The sequence below is a fragment of the Carassius carassius genome, chromosome 11 (genome assembly GCF_963082965.1).
Source record: "Carassius carassius chromosome 11, fCarCar2.1, whole genome shotgun sequence".
In the NCBI taxonomy this organism is placed as follows: Eukaryota; Metazoa; Chordata; class Actinopteri; order Cypriniformes; family Cyprinidae; genus Carassius; species Carassius carassius.
In genome coordinates this window covers 7,668,920-7,695,942 of record NC_081765.1, presented here as the reverse complement: position 1 = coordinate 7,695,942, position 27,023 = coordinate 7,668,920, and the positions used below count along the sequence as shown (strand labels likewise).

The following is a 27,023-nucleotide window of genomic DNA, read 5'->3' as shown; positions in this document are numbered from 1 at the left end:
TGATAACAGACAAAAGTTTGCAGAAGACAAAATTAAATTTTATGTATTTTAGATTGTGAGTGCATTCAACTGCTGCATTGTTGGCAAAGACACTCGCTCAGCGAGCTGGATAAAAGATTATTCATGAGTGTACAGTAACTCAGAACATCAACTCTCTGTGTCTGCCATCTACATTGTGTTATGTAATTATAACTCATTTACATCAGCATCACATCACAAGGGTTTTGTGACTTGGAAGTAAATGCTGTCTGTGGAATAATCTTTATTTAATCTATGGATAAATGTATCTACACAAACTTTCTAACAACAGCTGTGTTTTCTGTATGATGGATGCCAAACAGAAACTGCCGTGCAGTTATCTGAAAAACCTTTATCCAATATTGTGGAATGTGTCTTTTTGTTTTGTTTTGCATCATTGACACATCTCGGATAACCACAATGACAAAAATACCCTAAGGTACACTAATAATAATCGTTTCCTGGAGAGTGTGTGTTTCTGCATCGATGTTTGTCTGCTTGTTATGTTCTTTGCAGCGTGGACTAACCCTTCTCCTCCTTCCTGTTTATTTCCTCTGTAGTACGATATTATGGGACACTCTGGAGACGGGTTTGATGTAGAACTGGTCAGATGTGACAAAGTGCCCAAGAACAACAAGGAGAGACTGAAGGTTTTGAAGGTACAGTAATGCTTCTGTAATGCAGGGGTGACCTCATTTCCCGTTTTTGTTTTCACATGTGCTGACGTACTAGCCAGCATTTCTCCTAGAATTCCTCCTATTGTCTTATGTGACCACATCAGGAAGAAAGTCAAGCATAAATTCTCACACATGAGACTGCAGGGATGGTCTCTGGGATTCACTGACGCACGACTGCACCCAGATTGGGGCCTTCAAAACTGAAACGATCTCATTTCTTCCCAAAGCAAAGTTCTACTAGTAATATTTCAGTCCCTGGTTTGGCAAACTCATATTTTTAAACTTGGCACTGCCAAGATGACGCAAAGTGAACTGACTTGCCTTAAAGCCACAAGCACACAAGATTGTAGACGTTGTATTAAAATTTAAAGTAATCCATGATAAAAAGCCACACGTCATGATCAATTTGCAAAAAAACTGGGCATGCGCTGTTCTACGATGGAAACACATTTAAAGAATACATTTTTCTTTGCACATAAAAAAGTCATGTGACTGCTTTAACAGATCATAATATAAAGCATAACTGGTCTAATCAGTTGACCAATCTCATTGCACGGCATCTGAAATGTTGGTTTAGTCATTCTGAAATGCTTGGGCCGAAATTTGTCACCAAAATTGTTTGGTATAATTGCATCCCAGAACTGTTTCACATGAATCTATTCCCAAAGATCAGAAATCCACCTCTGAATGAACAGTAACGTAAAGTTTATTGCATTTCGTCTGCGTGCTCTTGAGGCTCAAGTAATTACGTACAAAAAAAAAAGTTGCAAAGTCCCTTTGTCTTACAGATATATGCCGGCAGTTTACTAAAGAAAGAGTGCAGTAGTTGAGTAAAGCTCAAAGTATACTTCAGTTTTGACATAAACGAAACTAGCGTACAAGTCAAATACATAATCTTTCAGCGTATACTCCATTAGATAACGTGCACAGACGCAGGCTGTCGACACATGTGCACTAGAAATTTTCATCCTTGTGTCGCGATTTCTCTCCAGAGTTGTGAGAAGTGATGATTTCTAATCTTTTGAACCTTCATGTTGTGTTCTGGCCATTTTGACCCAGAGAGGGACAGCAAATTAGTCCAAAAAAATCAAAGGGCTTGTGTGAGTTTAGCATCCATTGTACACAACGTTAGCAAGATCAGGTTGAACACATACACTGTTGACAAACTTTACAAATCACGTACACTACAGAATGCATACAGTGCACAATTATACTACTCTCCACAACTTTTTTGGCTCTATTTCCCATGAATCTGTAAAAATGACTTCAAACCCTTTCTCAATGTTGTTTAATGAGATTTTGTCCAGAATCAACTTCCATGTGTGAGTTGTGTGGCGCCAGCCACCCACCCACCCTACAGGAAGTGCACTAAAAACAAACTGTTTAGCATATGGTCTTTTCAGTCTCTGAACATGCATTATGACCACTTCTCTGCTGTACGCCACTGTTCCAGACCATGCATGCCCACTCACAGTTCTGCATGAGCGGAGACTACACGCTGGAGGGCACAGAACATGCCGTGAAGGAGCTGGCACGAGAAGAAGCTGACGAGCATTTCGTCATCGTGCTGAGCGACGCCAACCTGGAGCGCTACGGGATCAGCCCCGACCGGTTCGCACGCGCCCTCACCAGTGACCCGCAGGTCAATGCCTTCGCCATCTTCATCGGTTCACTGGGAGACCAGGCGGACAGGTGAGGTTAATGTCCCAGCGCAGGTTGTGTGTTAAACATTAGCGTGCTTGGTTAAAGCGTAAGCTTGGATTAGAATTGGTCAGTGCCATTTCAGCAGTTGGTTTCTAAAGTAAAACAAGGTCCATTTCAGTACTAATTCCAGTCTTGAATGTTTAGGGCGGCACTATAAAGCATAATGTCTTTGAAATGTAATTAGCATTCCCTTTCTGTCATCACTTAGCTGTGGCCAGTGTGATTTGTAAGTCCTTTCTCCAATAAATTACGAAAGTCTATAGGTTCATGTAAAGCTCTCTTTGGTGAATTGTTCATGTTATTTGGTGGATTGTGTGGGTCTTGACTCACAGAGGGCACATAAGGAAAGCTTGAAGGCATGCGGAAGGCGCCACTGTGGTGGTCAGACACTTCCCATATAGACTGTCTTTTCATGGCCTCCGTGATTTAAAGAGCTGTCCTCTCTGAACATGTGCCTTCTTTTTAAAGAGACTAAATGACAGTAATGAATGATTAGTGAAGAGGGAGGGGCGGCAGCAAAGTGAAAGGACAGGGGCGGCACTTTGCTTTCAGCCCCTCTTAACCAACAGGCTTTTCCCAAGGCCCCGTATCTTATCAAAGCCCCACTGTGAATGACAGCCATTGTTCCCCCTATGGCAGAATAGGAACTGGGGAGGAAAAGCTCATTTGCATTGCTAATGTTTGATGTGGGGGCTCTTTTCTCTCTCTCTCTGTCTCTGACATCCAGGCTCCAGAGGACTCTGCCGGCCGGACGATCTTTTGTGGCCATGGACACCAAGCAGATCCCTCAAATCCTTCAGCAGATTTTCACATCCACCATGCTGTCCAGTGCCTGAGAGGACTTCAGTTGCTTGCTACGTCACTGATGACACACTATGATCTCTGAGTCTAGGTGTAACAGGTCAAATCTCATGATAAAAACCAGAGTTACATTTCACTGAAAGATCAAAAGAATTTTCATTATCATTTTCATTATGAATGACAGTAATTCGAATCCCCATTCAGATTAAATAGAATTACAAACAGATAGAAAGTAAAATGGCCATAAAACAGTAAAAATAAAAAGTAAAACATTGCTGATGTTTGGGAATGCTGATTTAAAAAAAAAAATAATTACAATATTGTATATTGTTAATATTTAATACAAAGTAAGCAATGGCAGTAATTAGAATTCAGATAATAAATAAATAGAATTCAGGTAATAAATGGAATTACAAAAAAAAAATTAAAGTAAAATTTTCATAAACTAAAAATAAAATACAACTGACATTCATGTATACCAATTTAAAAAAAACAATGTATGCTAATTTATAATATTTAATACAATAAAAAATCTGAATGGCATCAATCAGAAGCCCAATTGTGAAAAACTTAAAAGTAAAATATCCACTATAAAAACATTATAGTTGTGAGAATTAGGAGAATGTGTTTATTGGTTGTTAAAATATTAATTATAATAAAAAAAATCTAAACTTTTAAATATTTCTAAATATTTTTTTGTGACCTGGACATGTCAGAAAAAACAAGGCCATTGACCTGTGTGTCCTCAGCACACCTTCAGTCTCAAGGGGCACAGTTTTGTGTATGGACTATACTACACACAAATCCATAGTAATTCTGTGATGTATCAGGACTGAACTGTATAACTCTAAAATATCTGATGAAAATAGTGATGGAAATTATTACTAGATGATATTTTAATTTTGACAGTTAACATATTCTACGAGATATTAACAATCACACATATGCCTAAACGTATCCAGGCTATGTTAAGACTGTTTCATCGGGTGAGTGCATTGATTTGATTGTGTGTTTAATAGTGCTGAGTGATATTGTCTGACTGTATTGAGTATATCTCAATATGTACTGTATGGATTTGCTCTGAAATTGTTTAAAAGAATAGATAAAAAATATTTAAAGTTGAAACCAATTTGGAACTCAAGGTAAATACATTAATTTAATATGCAATTTACATTATTGTAATGATATACTACAAAATAATATTGTAAAATATGTACAAATTATTATTCACAACATTCACAAAGTTGCTTGAATAAAAACCACTAAAACATCCTCTGGAATATTGTAAGTATTAAATATAGTATATTTGTTGCCTAGCTCTAGTGGTTAAGAGTGTATTATAAGAACATGAGGCGTGTCTTGAGTGTAACCTGTTTTGTTTTCAAGAGCCCTGTGTTGTGTAAGAGTTGGCACTCTTTCGTCAAGTTTGTTGGGATTTTCCCATTGTCCTCTAAACACATTGTAAAGTGCACACATCCTGTAGCTTATGGAGACTGAGGAGAAAGAGAGAGAGAGAGTCAGCTGCACACCACTGCCACCACTGACTTCCTCGTAAATCTCTTTCTGTCCTTAGAAACCAGAACCTCAAGTGCAGTCCCACATCGCATTCATCAGCCGTCCCGTTACACACTCATCAATCTTTAATCAAATGAGCGCAAATGAAAATGTATTTGTGATCTGTGACCGGTCTGACAGAGCTGTGCGAAACTCTAAAGGAAAAACAACAGCTTGCAGAAATAGCAGGCAAAAAGAACAGATAAAGTTAGCATTTTTTTCAGCACACAAATATGAGGGTATTTCTACTGCAGAAATGTATAGTCTTCTGTGCATCCTGTGTTTATGAGTCAACTTGAGGGAGACATTTCTTCTTGGACTTCCTGTCCTGACCTCTGCTCTGCCCATGTTAGCAGTGTTGAGCATGGAATGTCATGCACCTGACTGCTTCTGCTTGTTCACTGCTTGTGCAAACTCCTCTGAGATGCACGATTTCCAAGTACTCCATCTATGTCAACAGTTTTTCTCTTCCTGTCCGCTGGACCCGTTGACACCCGGCCTGCCACCCTGCCCCTCACACTGAGCTGAGGAATCCAGCGAGGAGAAAGTGGCACTGTAATTTATCAAATCTGACCAGTGTGATAAGTCGAACTTTGGCGAGCCAGCAAGTAGCAGTCAGACAACAATCTTTAATAGATCTTAGTCAGGGTGGCACCATAATTTTACTGATTATCATACCGATTGTTCAGATGATGAAACATCTTTCTAAAGCCCCTTTCACACTGAGATTACGGATAATACACAGGTAATGTGTCCCGGTGTGTGTCGATTTTGCTCCTTTCACACTGCCAGTGATTTCGCGGAATATGTGCGTGCGTTCACACACAACCAGGGGGGCTGGGTTTCATGTTTTATTGAAGCTTCCCCGGGCGCCGCCATTGATTAGCGAACCCCCACCTGCTGTTAGCATTCAATTGACTCCCATTCATTTTAGCGTCACTTTGACAGCGAATAAATTTACATCTGAGGCGTTTAAAGACTCCATTTGTCCATTAATTATTTCTAAAGAAATACGAAAATGTATAAAAGGCTCCATTACCTTGTATCTTACGTTATGGCCCCGTAGAAGCAGTTTTTGTAAAAATAGGCTAACGATTGTGTCATAACCTGCGACTCTCTGTCGCACAGTACAGAAATTACCGAAAGGACAGGAGGAGAAGCTCGCAGGCAATCTTTTACTGTCCATGAGTCTATCGGGGGGACGTGGAGGCATGAAGTCAAGGGAGAAGCCCATAGAGAGTCCATAAAAGCAACGGGACAAAATTATTCAACAACGTCTGCAAGATTCGGTGGGTGATTCAGTTTTCTCTTGGCACAGCGATTAGAAGACGTACAGGTTGCTCACGTCAGATCTACGTCATCAAGCTCAGTTTGAGTCTGTGCAGTACGCTCGATCCCCAGGAAGTGCGTGCTTCTAATTGACTTCACTTGTCTCTGTTGAATCCAATGGGGTCGCTGTGTCCATTTCTTTTACTGTCTATGTACACAACCCGTAAATGTCCCTCAATGACACGTGACATCAGGATGTGTGTAATGTACGAGTCGAAAACGCTAGGCATGTTAACTTTCACTAAAGCTGGCGAACGATCTCAGTGTCAGCACAGATAGTGAGGAACTAATTGATCTCGGTTTCATTACAGTTTGCACATATCTGTTTCGTCGCGAACGTTGCTCTGCCTTCAAAACACCTGGTAACGATAACGTGCGTCATCACTACGACACACTCTTTACGGCATTGGTCCTGGCGTTCATTTTAAACGAATCTTTAATGTGACTCGGAATGAATGAGTCATCTTGGGGAGTGGTTCGTTCAATCGCACATGCGCAACATCCTATGGGTTCTGTATTGAAATTAATTAGTTTTTCGAGTTGTTCGCTCATCATGTGACAACCCCATAAGCTTTGACTATGCAGTCTGTGCCGGAAAGAGACTTAATAATAATAACCAACTCTTAATTACCTTTGTCACCACATTCAGTAAATAATGAATTAATCTTTTCTGTTTCTTATAGCATTATAGTTTTGTATTGTTTGTAGTGTGATCAACGTTTGCTTAAGTACTAGATGTGTAAGGGAAGTAACACGTAACATTTTAATTACATTTTGCTAAATTGAACGAAATGACTCGAAAAAAGATTCGTTCATTTTGCTGAACGAGACTAAAAAGGACAGAGTCAGTAAAATGATTCGAACTTCCCATCACTACTACACAGTTACACATAATATCCAAAGAACTGTTCAGTCTAATTAAACATGGACAGTTTCATTTACTATTTGTGTGCTGAGATTTTATGCTTATTCGATTAACATGACATTAGCATTATCAATCGTGAGTCGAGCCTTTACACTAGCAGCAATCATCATTTAAGAGGACTTTATTTCAGTTAGGCTGCGCATGTAGGCTGGGCAGCACACTAGGTTTTGGAGCAGACCCTGAGTGGATCCACTGTGCCTGTGTGTGGTCAGAACACAGCCTGAGTGTTCACACATATATGTAAATCACTTGAAAACATCTGCTGCCATTACATACTTTGCTGGAATGGCATGTCAAGACTCCAGCCTAAGTGAATAAATGAATCATCACACTTCATTCACCCACACAGGCCTCATTTACTACTCATCAGGACTAATTGTATTTTGTTACCGCCAACATGTCTTGTAAAAGCAATGTAAATGACTGACAATTACAGCCATTGAGGGTCATAATTTAAGTCTGACATTGACTTGTTTATTGCTGCTGAACGAGTATATTATTGTCTTCCTCATATCTTTTGATTTTGATGTGGTCTATTTTGGATGTAGAATGGTGTAATGAATACATGTTAACAGATTAAATGAACAATGAAGATCTATATTTGTCTGTAGAGTGTGTAAAGTTAACTCCTGCTGCTGACTGTTAGGTCATTTTTGCTTAGTTTTTGGTCAGTTAGTGAGAAGAGTTTTATGACACCAAGTAAACCTCAAAATATTTAGACTTTTGATTCAATGCCAGATTTAATAAAAGGGACCAATCAGATTTTTGAAAAGTTTTTAAAAAGTCTTATGCTCACCAAGGCTACATTTATTTGAAGGAAGAAAAAATACTGTGAAATATTATTACCATTTAAAATAACTTTTATGTTTGAATATATTTTAAAATTAAATTTATTCCCATGATGAATTTTCAGCATCATTACTCCAGTCTTCAGTGTCACATGATCCTTCAGAAATCATTCTAATACTCTGATTTGATACTCAGGAAACATTTTTAATTTGCCCTTGCTGTATAAAAGTATTAATTTCACACTGGCTAGAATAATTTCTTTATATTTATATATATATAGTTTTTCATGTAAAATTAACTGTGGGAGGAGGTGTGGACTGATCTATGCTGGATTTGTGATGACACAGTTTCATACAGTAGTTGTGCAATCATCAAACTCATCACAAGCTCATTCCTGGAGGAATGTGACCTTCGCATGAACACAGTCCTCTATTTAAAGCTACTAATGCACTCACACAATAAATAACATGCGGGAGCATGTTTGTTCCCTTTGTTTGGCAGTATTTGATGAGGCTAGTCTGACTTACATGTGCCTGTGCTAATGAGCTTCCTGATGCCGCTGATACTGGACAGAGGGATGGAAAGAGGAAGCAGCTATTTAACAAATGAGATCTGAGGCCATAGAAAGTTTCCACAGAATTTGATAATGCTTTCAGCCATTTAAAAGGGTGTCTCTGCACTCCATTTTTGTCAACCCAGGCTAATTAGAAAAATGCGCCTGTGGTGACATTTTTTGCAAAATATTGCATTGCTTCTTGCACATTTCCCAACACTTTCAAAGTGAAATTTTAGTCTGAGTGACTTACATTTACACGACTCATATTTGAGCGTTCCACATTGCGTGTGCAATGTTGTACCAGGTGAGCTACTGAGCAAGTTTACTATGTTAGAAAAGCCATACAAACGGAGCTGATTATGTGATGCAGTCATCAAAATGCACTATGTTAAAAGTGTTTTGAGGTCATAACATACAAAGAACCGTGCAAAGAAATAAGTGTTTGATAAATCAATAATCTACCCCTGCAATCACAATTAAAGGGAAGATTGATCAAATTTGGATGTGTTTTACAACCCCTAGAGTTCATTAAACTGGAAACAGTCAACTGTATGTATAGGTTTTTAGGTAGAGGCACCTTTATTCACAAACCTAGCTTGATTTTGTTTGTGGTATTGGTTAACAAACAGATTCCACCTTAACTATTTTTTTTTCTTGCAAAAAAAGGAGGATTTTTGAAGAGTCAAGAAACCTCAGTGCGCACTTAATGACATAAGTTTCATAGACGTGTTTTATTCTATTACATTTTAATTAACAGGCCAAATTTAATTTGTTAGGATTTCTGTAAAGTTAACTGTAAAAGTTAACTTTTATAGGCACTACTTTTATGGTACTGTGTTCACTATGAAGTTTTGTTATATGGAAAAGAGCAGCATAGAGATTCACACAGCAGCACTAGTGAATAAAAATGAAGACAGCACTTTGGCAAGTCTGGGATGAGTGTATATTTAACAGTCTTGTCAGCTGTTGTCTCATTTTCCATTTTCAGACAATGAGGGATTCTTGGGAAATGGTCATGTTGGGGGTTTTCAATGAGAAAGTATACGAGGCCAGGTGTCTGGGCATAGAGAAGATGTGCCAGCTCTGACTATATGGCTACTGGGTCAGGATCACGACAGTGTGTGTGTGTGTGTGTGTGTAGGGGATCTGGGCTATTTTAGGATCTCGGGAGGCCCACAGGTGCTCATCAGGTGGGCTTTAACACAGAGCTGTGATTACTGCCAAATTAATCCATGAGAAATTGCCAGCAGGATTGTGAAACAGAAATATTCTGCCTTTTTGCATACATCCAAGCTGTCTAACCCTCTAGGTTTTTAGTATGCATGTATCCTTTCAGCACTAGACTGCCATTAACACTTGATGCTCGCAAAATATGCTTTTCATATTCCAGTTGTTGAGTAAAGTCCAGTTTTTCATAGCTTATTGCTCAAGTATTTTCTTATTTCATTCAAACTAATGAGTCTTGAGTTTGTGTGATAGCATGCGTAGTTTGAACTCTGTCATCCATCATTCCTCATGTAGGAATGCAGTTCCCCTTGGTCTAAAAACTGGATCTGTTCTGTTTGCCCCTTTGTGGGTGTGAAAGAGGAGAATCTGAATATTCAGTGTCTGACGACCTCATCCATCAAGACCAACAAGGTGCCAAGGGTTCAATGTGAGGCTCTATGGGGCATGCTGGATAAGATTGGGCACCGGATCTTCATCTCTTTTGTTTCTCAGATCAGTGCTGCAGAGGCTGGAGAGGGGAAGCAATTCCCCCTCAACTGCTGCTTTACTCTGCCAAAACACTGCAGCTTCCACAAGAGCTGGTGTCACATGGGATGCAAACATGTCCAGATGTCTTGGACGGAGTCTAACTCGGTTTATAAATCTCTTTAGCAACATTCAGTCAGCCTTGTGTTTCTGAGATTGTTCTGTCACTGTAGTTTACAAAAAAATGAAAATCATGTCATTATTTACTTTTATATTCGTTTTTTTTTTTAAACCTGAAAGGATTGAGAGTGACAAACAGCTTCATGAGGATTCTCCAAAAAGGTTATGTAAGTTTGAATGGATATGAGAGTGAGTGAATTATGACAGATATGTAATTTTTAAGTGAACTGTCCATTTAAATTTCCAAGATGATGGTCTAGATAATATATTTTTAAATCATACTGAGTGATTCCTTCTCTTCTCATCATTCTTGTGATCTTCTGTCACTGGATTATGTCAGTTGGGTGTGATGCTGTGTGTTTGGAGGATGTGTTGTACTCTACAGCGAGTGTGTGAGGGATGCTGATTAGTTTAGCAGGGTGTCCAGTTCCTGTGGGTGTGTGTCTGTGTCCAGCTGGTCCACGCTGAACTCTTATTTTCCCAACCCTGAGTCCAGTCTCCATCCAGAGCTGTATAATGGCCTTTCACTGCTGCTAATGCAAATGAATGGTCACTCATCATTTCATCATTTGATTTGTGCTGTAGAAAAGCCCCGGGGGACCCGACAACAATGTACACTAGTCAAAAGTTTAAGCTAAGTTATTTGTTATTATTTGTGTATTGGTTTCTCGTGATCGTGTGATTTTTGTCTTGTGTTTTGTTTTTGATTATATACTCAAAAGTTTCGAAATGTATTTTTGTTTATTTGTGTGTGTGTGTGTGTGTGGTGGGGGGGGTGGTGTTCAGTGGAAGACACTAGTCAAATGTTTAGAAAATTAAAAGCCCCTTTTGTTTTGTTTAGGGTTCTGTCTATATATTTATCTTTGTTTGGTTTCACCCAATTACCCAGTAAAATTATACATGTTTTTGTTTTAGCAATTTATTTGTTCTTTAATCAATGAGTTTAAACACATATTTATTTATTTATTTATTTTGTGTGTGGGTACCCAACAACACTATGTACACTAATGTATTTGTCATAAACTGCCTTTCTCTGTGTGTGTGTGTGTGTGTGTGTGTGTGTGTGTGTGTGTGTGTGTGTGTGTGTGTGTTTGTTTTTTTGCAAATCAAAACATTCTGTGTGGATCTTCTATAGGCAACTGCAAATGAATCTTTTCAACATGGAAAACACTATCTTGATGGCATTTTTCACTGAATTGATGTTTGTAGGTTGTCGTAACTGATGTTCCCAGTCACCACCACCATTTCAGGAGAAAGTAAATTTTGGATTATGCCAGATTGTTACATAACTAGTCATACTTTAACAAGATGTTGATGTATCATAGAGATGGCTTCTACAGGAAGCCTGTGGAAGGGGTTGCTTCAGATAGTATCTCTGCTTCTATCATTCAGGGCCCACACTCCCTTTGCTCATGTGCATTCCTGCAGGAGATCTCTGACATCAGCATTTACACTGACCCACCATGTTATGAACTTTAACCTGGAAGAACATGTTTACCTAAATCAAGTTTTTTTCACAGTCCATACACTGGGTTTCACCACCCATCATAATTTCAGTACTTGGATTAAATGTGGGAAAAGGAAAGCATCCACCTATTGCAAGTGCAAACAATTCCTATACACCATCAGAAACTGAGAGCAAATATCATGTAGTGCTCTTTGAAGCTACATTGAAAATGCAATTTGGACATTCAGCCTTTTGGCCACCACTGAAGTCCATTATATGAAGAAACATTCTGGAATGTTTTCTTCAAAAACCTTAATTTCTTCGCCCCTGAAGACAGAAAGACTTGAACATCTTGGATGACATGGGGGTGAGTTAATTATCAGGAAATGTTATTGTAAAAGTGAACTAATGCTTTAAGTGTAGAAATATGTCTATTTGCATTTAAATATAGTTTTAAATACAGATATTTAAAGTGAATACTACAGGTTAGAGACCCAGTGAGTCAATTTAAACATGAATAATGTAGGAACTAAGTTTTCTTTAAAATATAGTTGTCACCAGGATCAATGGCATGGATCAACTTTAATTATTATTAGAATACTCCTGGCCTGTCTCTGCTCTCTTCGTCAGACTCATAATTGTATGACTGTAGTCAGTTATACAAGTATGAACAAATATTTACAATTTCCTCAGCGTCCAAAGTGTCCATGCGTTTCCTATCGTTTAAATTAAACTGCACTCTCTCCTGTTATGTCACTTCTGGTTTTGCCGTTTTTCAGATGCGGAAGTAAAATTTTCTTAAACAACTTTTTATAAAGTAAACATTTTTATATATCAAACTACTTTATAAGTATATTTGAAAGAAAATCTAGTTTCTACATTTTTTTCTATACACTGAATCACTGGGTTTCTAACCTGCAATACGCACTTTAAAGAAACAAAAAACATTTTGCTTCCAAGCCCAGTTCATTAAAAAGAGAGTAAATATAACCTGAGCAGCTCCTTATTTATTGAAGTATCATGGACTATAATGAAGTCTGCATGCCTGTCTTAGTATTAGGAAACACTGTGCTCATGTTTATCCCTGCACTCTGTTCTGCATGCCTGCAGCTCATGTGATCGCCAGAGACATTTTTACATCATTTGAAACGGTCACTGTGTTTCCAGTACTGAAAAATTACTCTCCTGAATGAGGCAGTTAATAAATAAAGGAATGAATATAGAGACAACGTCATAATGTTGCCTTTAAGTCAAGTGAATTCACCTTTATTTATATAGCGCTTTAAACAAAATACATTGCGTCAAAGCAACTGAACAACATTCATTAGGAAAACAGTGTGTCAATAATGCAAAATGATAGTTAAAGGCAGTTCATCATTGAATTCAGTTATGTCATCTCTGTTCAGTTAAATAGTGTCTGTGCATTTATTTGAATCAAGTCAATGATATCGCTGTAGATGAAGTGACCCCAACTAAGCAAGCCAGAGGTGACAGCGGCAAGGAACCGAAACTCCATCGGTGACAGAATGGAGAAAAAAACCTTGGGAGAAACCAGGCTCAGTTGGGGGTCAGTTCTCCTCTCACCAGACGAAACCAGTAAAAACCTTTAATATTTATGTCTCACTCTTTTCAGAATGTTAAATCTTCTGAATCTTACAGCTGCCTCCTGCATGTCACAGCACACACAGTTTATTACCCTTTAGACATCATTCCTCAATCGAGGGACTGTTGTTAAAGGTTTAGTTCTATTGATAATTTTCCGCCCACCTTTTGTACATGCGGTGTCATTTGTGCTGAGGAAATATTACACACAACTCATAAATCTGGGCAAGCTGGAACAGGGCAAGTGCAGTATCTGGAGAAGCAGCAGAGGTGAAGCCAGAGGAAAGATGGAGCATTTGTCTGTTTGTTTGAGAAGAGCCAGCTCTGCACAAGGTCACTTCCCACCCACCCCTGCAGGTGTGCAGATGTTGAGGGATGCAGTGTTTTTGTTTTCTGTTGGGGTTTTGTGCATCAGGCATGTTGGTACAGACAATATAATCTCTGTTGTTGTGAGAATAACTGTTTATGAAAAAGTCAATAAAAAGCATTACATAAAGTAAAGGTACCAAAAGGGGGTTTTCGTAGAGAAGCAATTATGAAACACTTTTGGTTACCGAAAGAAAATTCTTAAAAGACGAACCATTTTTTTTCTTAGTGTGAGGAATATTTAAATAATCTTATTTTATAATAATTAAATAAAATAAATGAATAAAAAAAACTTTATTGAAAAATGGTCACAAAACAAGTCACACACTTGTCTAAAGTAAAAGGTGTTGACTCCAAATGAAACGCACACACACACACACACACACCTTCAGACTGATGCAAATGAGACTCTTTGTTTGTTTTGTTGTGAAACTGTTTCTTTGAAATTTCTCATTTAGCCTGCTGTGGTGAGGAGTTCTTCAATATTTTAACATTTAACCCTCCCAGAAGCTGTCCTCCTAACCAATGTGGGGAATTTCTCTGAGAGTTTGAGGTTTATCAGTTGTGTCATCATTTACTCACCCACATGTTGTTCCAAACCCGGATGAATTTCTGTCATCTGTGGAATGCAAATGAGACTTTCTGAAGAATGTCCTGACCGATGTACTCCATACGATGAAACTAAATGGGGCATGTGCTGTAAAGCTGAAAAAAAAACAATAAAAGTATCTTAAAAGTACTCCAAACCTTCCAAAAATTGGCATTTTCAGTGAGATATTCAAGTCGTTAATTATTGAAAATCTTGCCTCTGTAATTCATTTAGTTGCATCACTAGTGTGTCGTTAGTATTGCAAATGCATCATTAAAATTTCACTTAAATATATATACAGGTGCTGGTCATATAATTAGAATATCATCAAAAAGTTGATTTCACTATTTCTACTCAAAAAGTGAAACTTGTATATTATAGTCATTCATTACAGAAATACTGTCATACAACCCGAATTCCGGAAAAGTTGGGACGTTTTTTAAATTTTAATAAAATGAAAACTAAAGGAATTTCAAATCACGTGAGCCAATATTTTATTCACAATAGAACATAGATAACGTAGCAAATGTTTAAACTGAGAAATTTTACACTTTTATCCACTTAATTAGCTCATTTAATATTTAATGCCTGCTACAGGTCTCAAAAAAGTTGGCACGGGGGCAACAAATGGCTAAAAAAGCAAGCAGTTTTGAAAAGATTCAGCTGGGAGAACATCTAGTCATTAATTAAGTTAATTGATATCAGGTCTGTAACATGATTAGCTATAAAAGCTTTGTCTTAGAGAAGCAGAGTCTCTCAGAAGTAAAGATGGGCAGAGGCTCTCCAATCTGTGAAAGACTGCGTAAAAAAATTGTGGAAAACTTTAAAAACAATGTTCCTCAACGTCAAATTGCAAAGGCTTTGCAAATCTCATCATCTACAGTGCATAACATCATCAAAAGATTCAGAGAAACTGGAGAAATCTCTGTGCGTAAGGGACAAGGCCGGAGACCTTTATTGGATGCCCGTGGTCTTCGGGCTCTCAGACGACACTGCATCACTCATCGGCATGATTGTGTCAATGACATTACTAAATGGGCCCAGGAATACTTTCAGAAACCACTGTCGGTAAACACAATCCGCCGTGCCATCAGCAGATGCCAACTAAAGCTCTATCATGCAAAAAGGAAGCCATATGTGAACATGGTCCAGAAGCGCCGTCGTGTCCTGTGGGCCAAGGCTCATTTAAAATGGACTATTTCAAAGTGGAATAGTGTTTTATGGTCAGACGAGTCCAAATTTGACATTCTTGTTGGAAATCACGGACGCCGTGTCCTCCGGGCTAAAGAGGAGGGAGACCTTCCAGCATGTTATCAGCGTTCAGTTCAAAAGCAAGCATCTCTGATGGTATGGGGGTGCATAAGTGCATACGGTATGGGCAGCTTGCATGTTTTGGAAGGCTCTGTGAATGCTGAAAGGTATATAAAGGTTTTAGAGCAACATATGCTTCCCTCCAAACAACGTCTATTTCAGGGAAGGCCTTGTTTATTTCAGCAGGACAATGCAAAACCACATACTGCAGCTATAACAACAGCATGGCTTCGTCGTAGAAGAGTCCGGGTGCTAACCTGGCCTGCCTGCAGTCCAGATCTTTCACCTATAGAGAACATTAGGCACATCATTAAACGAAAAATACTTCAAAGACGACCACGAACTCTTCAGCAGCTGGAAATCTATATAAGGCAAGAATGGGACCAAATTCCAACAGCAAAACTCCAGCAACTCATAGCCTCAATGCCCAGACGTCTTCAAACTGTTTTGAAAAGAAAAGGAGATGCTACACCATGGTAAACATGCCCCGTCCCAACTATTTTGAGACCTGTAGCAGAAATCAATATTGAAATGAGCTCATTTTGTGCAAAAAATTGTAAACTTTCTCAGTTTAAACATTTGCTATGTTATCTATGTTCTATTGTGAATAGAATATTGGCTCATGTGATTTGAAAGTCTTTTAGTTTTCATTTTATTAAAATTTAAAAAACGTCCCAACTTTTCCGAAATTCAGGTTGTATTTCAAATATTTATTTCTTTTAATTTTGATGTTTATAACTGACAACTAAGGAAAATCACAAATTCAGTATCTCAGAAAATTAGAATATTGTGAAAAGGTTCAATATTGAAGACACCTGGTGCCACACTCTAATCAGCTAATTAACTCAAAACACCTGCAAAGCCTTTAAATGGTCTCTCAGTCTAGTTCTGTAGGCTACACAATCATAGGGAAGAATGCTGACTTGACAGTTGTCCAAAAGACGACCATTGACACCTTGCACAAGGAGGGCAAGACACAAAAGGTCATTGCAAAAGAGGCTGGCTGTTCACAGAGCTCTGTGTCCAAGCACATTTATAGAGAGGCGAATGGAAGGAAAAGATGTGGTAGAAAAAAAGTATACAAGCAATAGGGATAACCGTACCCTGGAAAGGATTGGAAACAAACCCCATTCAAAAATGTGGGGGAGATTCACAAAGAGTGGACTGCAGCTGGAGTCAGTGCTTCAAGAACCACCACGCACAGACGTATGCAAGATATGGGTTTCAGGGTCAAGCCACTCTTGAACAACAGACAGTGTCAGAAGCGTCTAAAGACAAAAAGGACTGGACTGCTGCTGAGTGGTCCAAAGTTATGTTCTCTGATGAAAGTAAATTTTGCATTTCCTTTGGAAATCAGGGTCCTAGAGTGTGGAGGAAGAGAGGAGAGGCACAAAATCCATGTTGCTTGAGGTCCAGTGTAAAGTTTCCACAGTCTGTGATGGTTTGGGGTGCCATGTCATCTGCTGGTGTTGGTCAACTGTGTTTTCTGAGGTCCAAGGTCAATGCAGCCGTATACCAGGAAGTTTTAGAGCTCTTCATGCTTCCTGCTGCTGACCAACTTTATGGAGATGCAGATTTCATTTTCCAACAGGACTTGGCACCTGCACACAGTGCCAAAGCTTCCAGTACCTGGTTTAGGGACCATAGTATCCCTGTTCTTAATTGGCCAGCAAACTCGCCTGACCTTACCCCCATAGATTTTCTGGGAAGTGAAGAGGAAGATGCGATATGCCAGACCCAAGAATGCAGAAGAGCTGAAGGCTACTATCAGAGCAACCTGAGCTCTCATAACACCTGAGCAGTGCCACAGACTGATCGACTCCATGACACGCCGCATTGCTGCAGTAATTCAGGCAAAAGGAGCCCCAACTAAGTATTGAGTGCTGTACATGCACATACTTTTCATTTTTATAATTTTTAGTTGGCCAAGATTTCTAAAAATCCTTTTTTTTTTATTGGTCTTAAGTTTTATTCAAATTTAGATACTGAATTTGGGATTTTCCTTAGTTGTCAGTTATAATCATCAAAATTAAAAGAAATAAACATTTGAAATATATCAGTCTGTGTGTAATGAATGAATATAATATACTTTTTGAATGGAATTAGTGAAATAAATCAACCTACAAGATTCTCTTTGGTGATCCAAATAACAGCCAATGGGCTGCAGATTTAATAATGACTGTTCATAATAATCCACAAATCTAACTCTGTGATCTTATCAATGCCATTAACCAACAAGTGTGATTAGGTTTGCATTGAAAGGGTTTTTTACTTTATGGCTTCAGTAAACAAGCAGTGGAAAGCTTGGGCTGAATGAGTTTCTTACATACACTGATCTCTGGATTCTTGTGACCTCTCGTCCCTCCTGCTTTATTCTCTGTATGAACAAAGAGCAAATGATTTACTCATGACAATACAATCATAAGACTTCAACCTAGTGACCTTCCATTACACAATTTAAACTGGCCAGGGTCAGTGATGGCTGAATGTTTATTTAATCCCATTTTAGCCACATTTTAACTCTTTAATCTTGGGTTAACCAATGGAATGTGTTGCATATGGCACATTACGATGTAGGACACACACAAGTGTGTTGCCTTGGAAGAATTTGATGAGAATCTCTTTCCCTTACTCTTGCAAACTTTGAGCAGCTAGTCTTCTTGAGACCTTCTCCTGTCAGGAAGCAGTATTGGGATGAGGGTTTGTTTAGCCTGCCTCAGAGCCCTACAGCAGAGGGACATCTGATCACAATGGAGAAGGAATCTGATTACGACACACCATCTGGGACACCACTGTATTTCACTATTGTTTTAATATTATAATGAGGAACCAGTTCGTACACAATCTTGTACACTAACTATGATGGAGAGAGGCCCATGAAATTATTTGTTACTACATTTAAGTTGAAAAAAAAAAACTTGTTTTGCTGTTTAAGGACTCATGCTTTTATTGTCTGAACAATTACAGACAAATCTGAATAAAATATCATGCATGTGTTTGTGCTTCAGGAGGTTATAATATGAGGCTGTACTGTTAGGATGATGTTTTCTCTAAACTGCTGGATGATAAAATGCTGGATGACCATTGATAAAATGGTCAGAGTGGGGTAATTTTAGCTGACAGTCTTGGGGTAAGTTGAGCCAGTTGCTCACCCCTTCTTATGATTATAAATTCTCTTTAAATAAAACTTTTCAGAAGTCATCCATTCTATTATTCAAACCTTATGTCGTTATTAGGGTCACAGGGAGCTGGATCCTAACCCAGCATCTTGAGCCACAGACGAGCAAAATCCCTGCATGAGTTTTAAGAAGTCATTTTTGTTGAATTTCTCTTCTGTTGATATAGCATGTGGTGAAAATGTTCATATATATATATATATATAATTGGTAACAGGTTGGACGCTTGAACTTAGTGAATACCAAGGTGACAAGTCGTCTAAAATCTTGTGTTATCCATTTCATTCACCCATTAGATCTGTAGAAAAACAGAAAGACAAACAATTGTCCTGACCATTTAAATTTTCTTTTTATCCCTGAATCATTTAGACAGCTAAGTATATTCCGTTGAGCTCCTGTGGTCTTTTCGGAGGTTACGTCATACCAGATTAAGCACCATATTCTGTTTTCACGCTGAAAGCTCCCTCTGGAACCCCAGTGTCTTTCTGTGTGACCTTTGACCTGGGCTCTTTTGCCGTTCATTTAGGTGAGAGGTGGCTGTGGACAGGAGGTCAGGGGAAGGACAGGCACAATGGAGAGGCTGAGAGTGTTAAGCCTGGGAGTTCCATCACTTTACATCAATGTGCCTCACTGGCCCGGGGGGCTACATACCACCATCAAACCAGTATCCCAGTGTGTGATTCCTGTGGATGTGAGTAAGGGCTAAAGATTTATAGTGTTTGGGTTATTCTGAATTCTTTCATTCATGGGATACTGGAACCACAGGAATCTCTCCATGCTGCTGGATTCATCTGTGAATTCTGTTTTTCTTAGAAGAGGACTCATTTTAATGTGATACCCGATCTTCAGCTATCTTTATATGGCATATGCCACATCCTCAGCCACCAGCTTCTGCACCACATGCAAAAAAAAGAGCTGTCAAAACACAATTCTGCCCAGCTTAATAACCAAAATGATTTAATGACCTTGAAATCCACTGAGTAGCCTTACTTCCAGTTTCTGATTTCCGGAACAGCATACTAGTATACTACTAATTTTTAGTACATCTGTCTATGGCAGAAGTAGTGAGAGTAGTGCTAGCATGCAGTTGTGAATGCAGCATGAGACTGGAACTGCTTTCACATATGGCTCTGCATTTGGACAATCGGTCTGGGCTTGTACATAACTGAAGAGCATGCATTACAGATAATCCATCAATGACAGATGACCATTTGACTCTCGACAACAAACCAACAAAAGAGCAGAGCTTTCACATTATGAATGTTGATCATTGTGGAACAAAAGCAGATGAATGGCCTCAATGTGCACTTGAGAGAGAACAATCCACAGGGCTGTCAGTTATCCGAATGTTTAAATTTCCTGAAGTGTTTAGAGAAATCATGTGCCTGTAAGAGCATGTCTGTGGTGATGTTTCTTCAGAAAATGCTCTGATTTTCTGCACACAGCCTGTCAGTGCTGACTTACTGCCAAACGTAGCGTCATGGCTTCTTTCAGGGTGATCTATATCTCATGTTTGCCCCCAGCTGCTGTCACCGGAGGAAAAATCGCTACGTTATTTCCATGTTGTTTAACAGCTTGTCTAACAGTTCACAGAGAAATGTTCTGGTTTAACTGTTTAATGTCTAATGTACTGGAACACACTGAGAGCGTCAGTGCTCTCTAAAGGTATGTTTACACGACACCGATTGAAGTAAAAACAGAAAAGTTTTTCTTTTGTGTTTGGGTGTACAGATGACAGTGTTGTCAAAATGATCCCTATTAACATGGATCCACGAAAATAGTAAAAACGCTGTATTAATCATGCCAGGCCAGTAGTTTGTGATGTCACTTTGTAAAGAAACACTACCTGCACACATACATATAGATAGACTGAATGTGTAACATGACATCGCCGTTTTCACTAATTGGCTGCATCCAAAATTGTATATTGTAGTTGAAAAACAGTATGTGAAGTATGTCTGAAGTCTATTTCCAGCAAGTGCACATCCAACGGATACATTACTATTTCATGAGGCCACAGGAGAGTATTTGTGAATGGCAGACCACATGACAAAAGTAGTACGTCCGGATTACATTCATACTATGTAGAACATACTTTTTAACAATCGAAAAGTAATTATTTATTCAAAATAAGTGCTTACTCCGAGAGTATCCCATTTCAGAAGCAGCCTAAATAAGTTTAATTTTATGTGATTTTAGTCAAATGAAGGACCTATTAGTGTTCAATGCTGTTATCTTTGACATTTTAGAGCTTTAGAGAGTTATACCATTATAACAGTTACCATTCATTTAATTGAACATGTCATCACTTTGGAATTGTAAGGTTCTATCTATCTGTGGCACAGTTCATTTTTAGTGAATTTTTCTCACATACAGACACTGCTCTCCCACTTGGGAAAGTTGTTTGTCTTGGCTGAATGTGTTTTTCACCTCCCACTTTCCCACACATCCAGACGACTGGACGTTCTCATCCAGCCAAGCCAACAGAGCCAGAGCGGCCTGGAGGTGCCCGCTGCCCGCTACCTGGTGCCAAGCAACTTATCTTGGACTTAAGCTGTTATGTCAGCACATCTAGCACCTGCTGGCCTGTGCCCAGCATGCCACTGTAATGTCCACAACAATGAGGGTAGGTGCGGAACAGCTTCTGTACAGTGAGTCTACTTAAGTCCTTTTCTTGTCTTTTAAATAAATAAACTAACTAATATACTAGACTAACTGAGACTTGTCATGGCACTTGTATACTGTTGTTGTTCTCTTGTTGACCTGACTGCTTCTATTGTTCTCATTTGTAAGTCGCTTTGGATAAAAGCGTCTGCTAAATGATTAAATGAATGAATGAAATGAAAATGAAGTAACAAATATGGAAACATCCGTTTCATGTGGACTAAGGCTCAGCTAGACTGTGCCAAAGTTTGATCTGATGAACTTGATGAGGCCTTGTGAGTTTCCACACAGTGCAAAATGGTGCAATAAACAATCATTTGACTGTATTTAACAGTCTCTTTGAAAAAAAAAAAGCCACACAATGATGTTTTAGCTACAAGGAGAAGCAGAAACCCCATTACCCATGATAAAGTCACTGAAACACCTGTTAGGCTTTTATAAAAATGGATTTAGTAGCAATGTGATAAAAGGCAGCTTGCTAGTTACATACAATAATATGAAAAATTGCACTGAACACATCTTCTGGTAGTAGTGCATAAGCAACATTTTGGTGCAATTTCACAGAAAAAAACAAGATCTTTTATTAATTGTGCATGTAGCCTAAGCACTGCTCACACTTAAGTCACTTTCAAACCAAGCAGCTTTGTGTTGATCAATTCACACAACAAACTTGAACACAAGTGAATTCTGGGGAATTTTTTTCGCCCTCACACGAAAACTCTCGATTGTGCAAATTTCTATTTAAAGGGTACATAACATACACAGTTTCACCTAAGCTCATATTTATCTTGAGTACCTATAGATTAGTACTTCATCCTTCATATATCCAAAATGTATTTAGTTTTATCATATTTATAAAAGAAATATACAGCTTTCCGATTCTCTCGAGAAAAAGCTGAGCTCCTGGAGGCGTGCCATGGGCGGAGCTATAATACTGATGTTTCGTGTTGTTTCCATTAACATATATTCACTTGTACTTACATGAATGGGGTCTTTTATCACAGGGACCGCTCCATGTTTTAATAGCCAACGATGTGCAAATCCAGCGTCGACTTGGGCCTTGTTTATAAGACATTCGTCACTCAAATGACAAAGGCACTTGATACACTCCGTTGCTGCCACAGAAAAACAAACTGCATCAACTGTTCATGTAACACTGGTTTCTTGGGGAAGCTGAACACGGTAAACTTTCCCTCACATCCAAAAACACATTTATTTGGAGACATTCTCGAACAAATCCTATGCAGCGCTCAGTGGCGGCTCCAGACAATTTTGATTGGGGGGCAATGGGGGGTCCTGGTCATTTCAAGGGGGGTCTCATGAAAACCAACAAAAAATACAGTGGACACGGCTAATAACTGCACATTAGTGCTATTAAACAACAAAAACAACACAGCATATCAACTACTTGGTTTTTAATTAATTAATCAATTGCAGTTTGCAAACAATATGCGCAAATTTAAAGGGTTGGCGTTTTAAATGGTTCGCGTCTCCAATAAGCATTAATCCACAAATAACTTAAGCGGTTAACTTTTTTAACGTGGCTGACACTCCCTCTGAAAAGGGCCATGCAGAGACCTTTGGAGGGGCAGGTGCTCAAAGTCTAAAAGGGGCACATGAAACAAGGCTTTAAATGGGATTAGAAACTGAAAAGTCTTAAATTGTCCCAACCTGGTGGCTTTTTCTTCTCTGTTCTACAGAATGATTAAGACCAGCGGTTATAGTAAAAACTACAGAAAACACTTGTGCCTCTACATTTTCCTCTTTCTCACCAGTTTCCTGGCTTGCTGTTCCCTGCTCTCTTTCTGTCACTTGTGCCTGTACATTTCCCTCTTTTCTTCCTCTATCTCCATCTCCTCATTTGATCTATTACTTTCCACTCTCTGTCCATCTAGGAACAAGGCTCAGTTTACTATTTCAGCATTAATCTATTATTTTAACCATCACTACTACTCTTGCACCTAATCAATAAGTCCACCTTAAATATTGATACAAAACATTAAAAAACTGATACACTGGAATATAGTGATTAATATTATTATTACTGTTGTAGTTGTCTAAAATTGAACACCTTTGCGATGTAAACAAATGAAAGGCTACATTTGTTATTCATATCATTCACACTGCACTTTGATGTCAGGTATATTATGCATTTTTTATTGACATTAATATTTTTACATTTATTTCCAGAGAGATATTATTGAGTTTACAGGCTAAAGTGGTCTTGCTGTTGTAAACACTGTTGCTATTGTAGAAAAAAAAAAATATTTGCGTCACATTTAAAATTTAATTATATTTTAATTCATTTCTGAATAATTTTTATTTTTATAAGGATAATTCAGAGAATGAGAAAATCTAAATAAGCCTTACCAGTGTTGTGATAATAATTTTAAGGCACTCTACGTGTTAAAAAATAAATAAGTACTGTAATATAATAATAGTTTAGTCAAATAACATAAAAAAGACCAGACTCCTCGATGTCTGTGAAACTTTTCTCCTTCAAACAGCACGCTAACGTTACTTCTACACTACAGACTACACACTGCAATATAAACAACATATCTGCATGTTCTCACATCACATCGTTCTTGTAAAATAATAATAAGTAAATAAACATCAAAATCACTTCGCTGAGAATAAAACACCACTTACCAGCTGCCGCGGTGTTGAAAATATCCTCTAGCAATTACAAAAAAACGCATGCGGCGTGAGGAATCGTCCTGGTTGGGTGAATGTCGTCGTCGTCAGGTGAAAGGTCATCATGTTGCTCATTTTATTTACGGCTACATTATTATTAATAAATTGTACTAATATTACAATCCGAATTCCGGAAAAGTTGGGACGTTTTTAAATTTTAATAAAATGAAAACTAAAGGAATTTCAAATCACATGAGCCAATATTTTATTCACAATAGAACATAGATAACGTAGCAAATGTTTAAACTGAGAAATTTTACACTTTTATCCACTTAATTAGCTCATTTAAAATTTAATGCCTGCTACAGGTCTCAAAAAAGTTGGCACGGGGGCAACAAATGGCTAAAAAAGCAAGCAGTTTTGAAAAGATTCAGCTGGGAGAACATCTAGTGATTAATTAAGTTAATTGATATGAGGTCTGTAACATGATTAGCTATAAAAGCTTTGTCTTAGAGAAGCAGAGTCTCTCAGAAGTAAAGATGGGCAGAGGCTCTCCAATCTGTGAAAGACTGCGTAAAAAAATTGTGGAAAACTTTAAAAACAATGTTCCTCAACGTCAAATTGCAAAGGCTTTGCAAATCTCATCATCTACAGTGCATAACATCATCAAAAGATTCAGAGAAACTGGAGAAATCTCTGTGCGTAAGGGACAAGGCCGGAGACCTTTATTGGATGCCCGTGGTCTTCGGGCTCTCAGACGACACTGCATCACTCATCGGCATGATTGTGTCAATGACATTACTAAATGGGCCCAGGAATACTTTCAGAAACCACTGTCGGTAAACACAATCCGCCGTGCCATCAGCAGATGCCAACTAAAGCTCTATCATGCAAAAAGGAAGCCATATGTGAACATGGTCCAGAAGCGCCGTCGTGTCCTGTGGGCCAAGGCTCATTTAAAATGGACTATTTCAAAGTGGAATAGTGTTTTATGGTCAGACGAGTCCAAATTTGACATTCTTGTTGGAAATCACGGACGCTGTGTCCTCCGGGCTAAAGAGGAGGGAGACCTTCCAGCATGTTATCAGCGTTCAGTTCAAAAGCCAGCATCTCTGATGGTATGGGGGTGCATAAGTGCATACGGTATGGGCAGCTTGCATGTTTTGGAAGGCTCTGTGAATGCTGAAAGGTATATAAAGGTTTTAGAGCAACATATGTTTCCCTCCAAACAACGTCTATTTCAGGGAAGGCCTTGTTTATTTCAGCAGGACAATGCAAAACCACATACTGCAGCTATAACAACAGCATGGCTTCGTCGTAGAAGAGTCCGGGTGCTAACCTGGCCTGCCTGCAGTCCAGATCTTTCACCTATAGAGAACATTTGGCGCATCATTAAACGAAAAATACGTCAAAGACGACCACGAACTCTTCAGCAGCTGGAAATCTATATAAGGCAAGAATGGGACCAAATTCCAACAGCAAAACTCCAGCAACTCATAGCCTCAATGCCCAGACGTCTTCAAACTGTTTTGAAAAGAAAAGGAGATGCTACACCATGGTAAACATGCCCCGTCCCAACTATTTTGAGACCTGTAGCAGAAATCAAAATTGAAATGAGCTCATTTTGTGCATAAAATTGTAAACTTTCTCAGTTTAAACATTTGCTATGTTATCTATGTTCTATTGTGAATAAAATATTGGCTCATGTGATTTGAAAGTCTTTTAGTTTTCATTTTATTAAAATTTAAAAAACGTCCCAACTTTTCCGGAATTCGGGTTGTATGATTGGGCATGGGCAGGCATTGTTATTACAAAATAATTCAAGGAAACTTTGCTTTGACAAAAGGGCACTTAAGAGGCAAAGGAGCAGGTGCTCAAGTGAACCGGTTCTTTCAGACAGTTCGATCAAATAAACCAGTTGGAAAAAAAAAATGGTTCACCGGTTCTTTTGCACTCGGTGTAATGCATAGACAGTAAAAGAAATGGACACAGTGACCCCATTGGAACTCAATTGAGACAAGTGAAGCCCATTTTTAGCGTTTTTTAGCACTTCCGTTTCTGACGCGGAGACTCAAACTAAGCTTGATGACGTCAGCAACCTGTCTGACAGATGTAAATCTTCTAGTAGCTATGCGTGCAAACTGCCATCGTTAATCTTGCAGAGACCGCGAGCTTGAGCGGGGAGTTCTTTGGCGTGAGTGAGCAGGAGTAAGTATTCTGATTAATTATTTTGTATAGTATTTTAAAATGTAACGCCAGTACGCCATATTAGGTTAATTGCCTGTGAGCTTCTCCTACTGTCTGTACGGTAATGCGACAGAGAGTCGAGTGGTTATGACGCAATCGTTAGCCTATTTTTACAAAAACTGTTTCTACGGGGCCATAATGTAACATAAAAGGTAATGGAGCCCTTTATACATTGTCGTGTATCTTTAGAAATAAATAATGGACAAACGGAGTCTTTAAACGCCTCAGATGTAAAGTTATTCGCTGTCAAAGTGACGCCAAAATGAATGGGAGTCAATGGGAATGCTAACGCAAGTGAAGTTCTGCTACAAGATGGCGGCACGCGGCCGACTTCAACTTCTGGTCGACTTCCTTGCCGCCTGGTGTAATGTCATTGGCGATGACTGCCCTTCATTCAAGCCTTCTGTTTACCCGCGCTTATAACATTAGCAAAGAATCAGTTCAGAATCAATCACCAAAAGAATCAGAATCAATCCAAAATAATCAGTTCGGTTCAGATGCTCTGTGTGTCAGCCTGCTTCACGCTAAATCACACATGCGCAGTATCATCAGCTCCTCGGTTCTCGAATCAGACGCGTCCGACAGAAACGGTTATCGGTTCAGTGTCAAATGTCGAAATAATTATCATTTATTATTGTTCTGCGTAGTTTGAAGAGAAACTTGTACCAACCCAGAATTAAGATTTTCGGCACAGAAATTCTCAGTCATTCTTCTAAATTATTTTTTTTTATACTTTGGCCATGTTTAGCATGAGAATTC

General features: G+C 38.7%; 1 protein-coding gene across 3 annotated transcripts in view; it reads left to right on the top strand.

The window, feature by feature from the left end:
• LOC132152707 (von Willebrand factor A domain-containing protein 8) overlaps window positions 1-4,420 on the top strand; it is an 80,714-nt gene extending 76,294 nt beyond the window's left edge. For all 3 annotated transcript variants that reach the window (XM_059561531.1, XM_059561529.1, XM_059561530.1), the window contains 3 exons: window positions 579-677; window positions 2,149-2,387; window positions 3,127-4,420. In XM_059561531.1, coding sequence (XP_059417514.1) covers window positions 579-677; window positions 2,149-2,387; window positions 3,127-3,235 — 447 coding nt within the window. In that variant the 3' untranslated portion in view covers window positions 3,236-4,420. The remainder of the gene's footprint in view (window positions 1-578; window positions 678-2,148; window positions 2,388-3,126) is intronic.
• The last annotated feature ends 22,603 nt before the right edge of the window (window positions 4,421-27,023 follow it).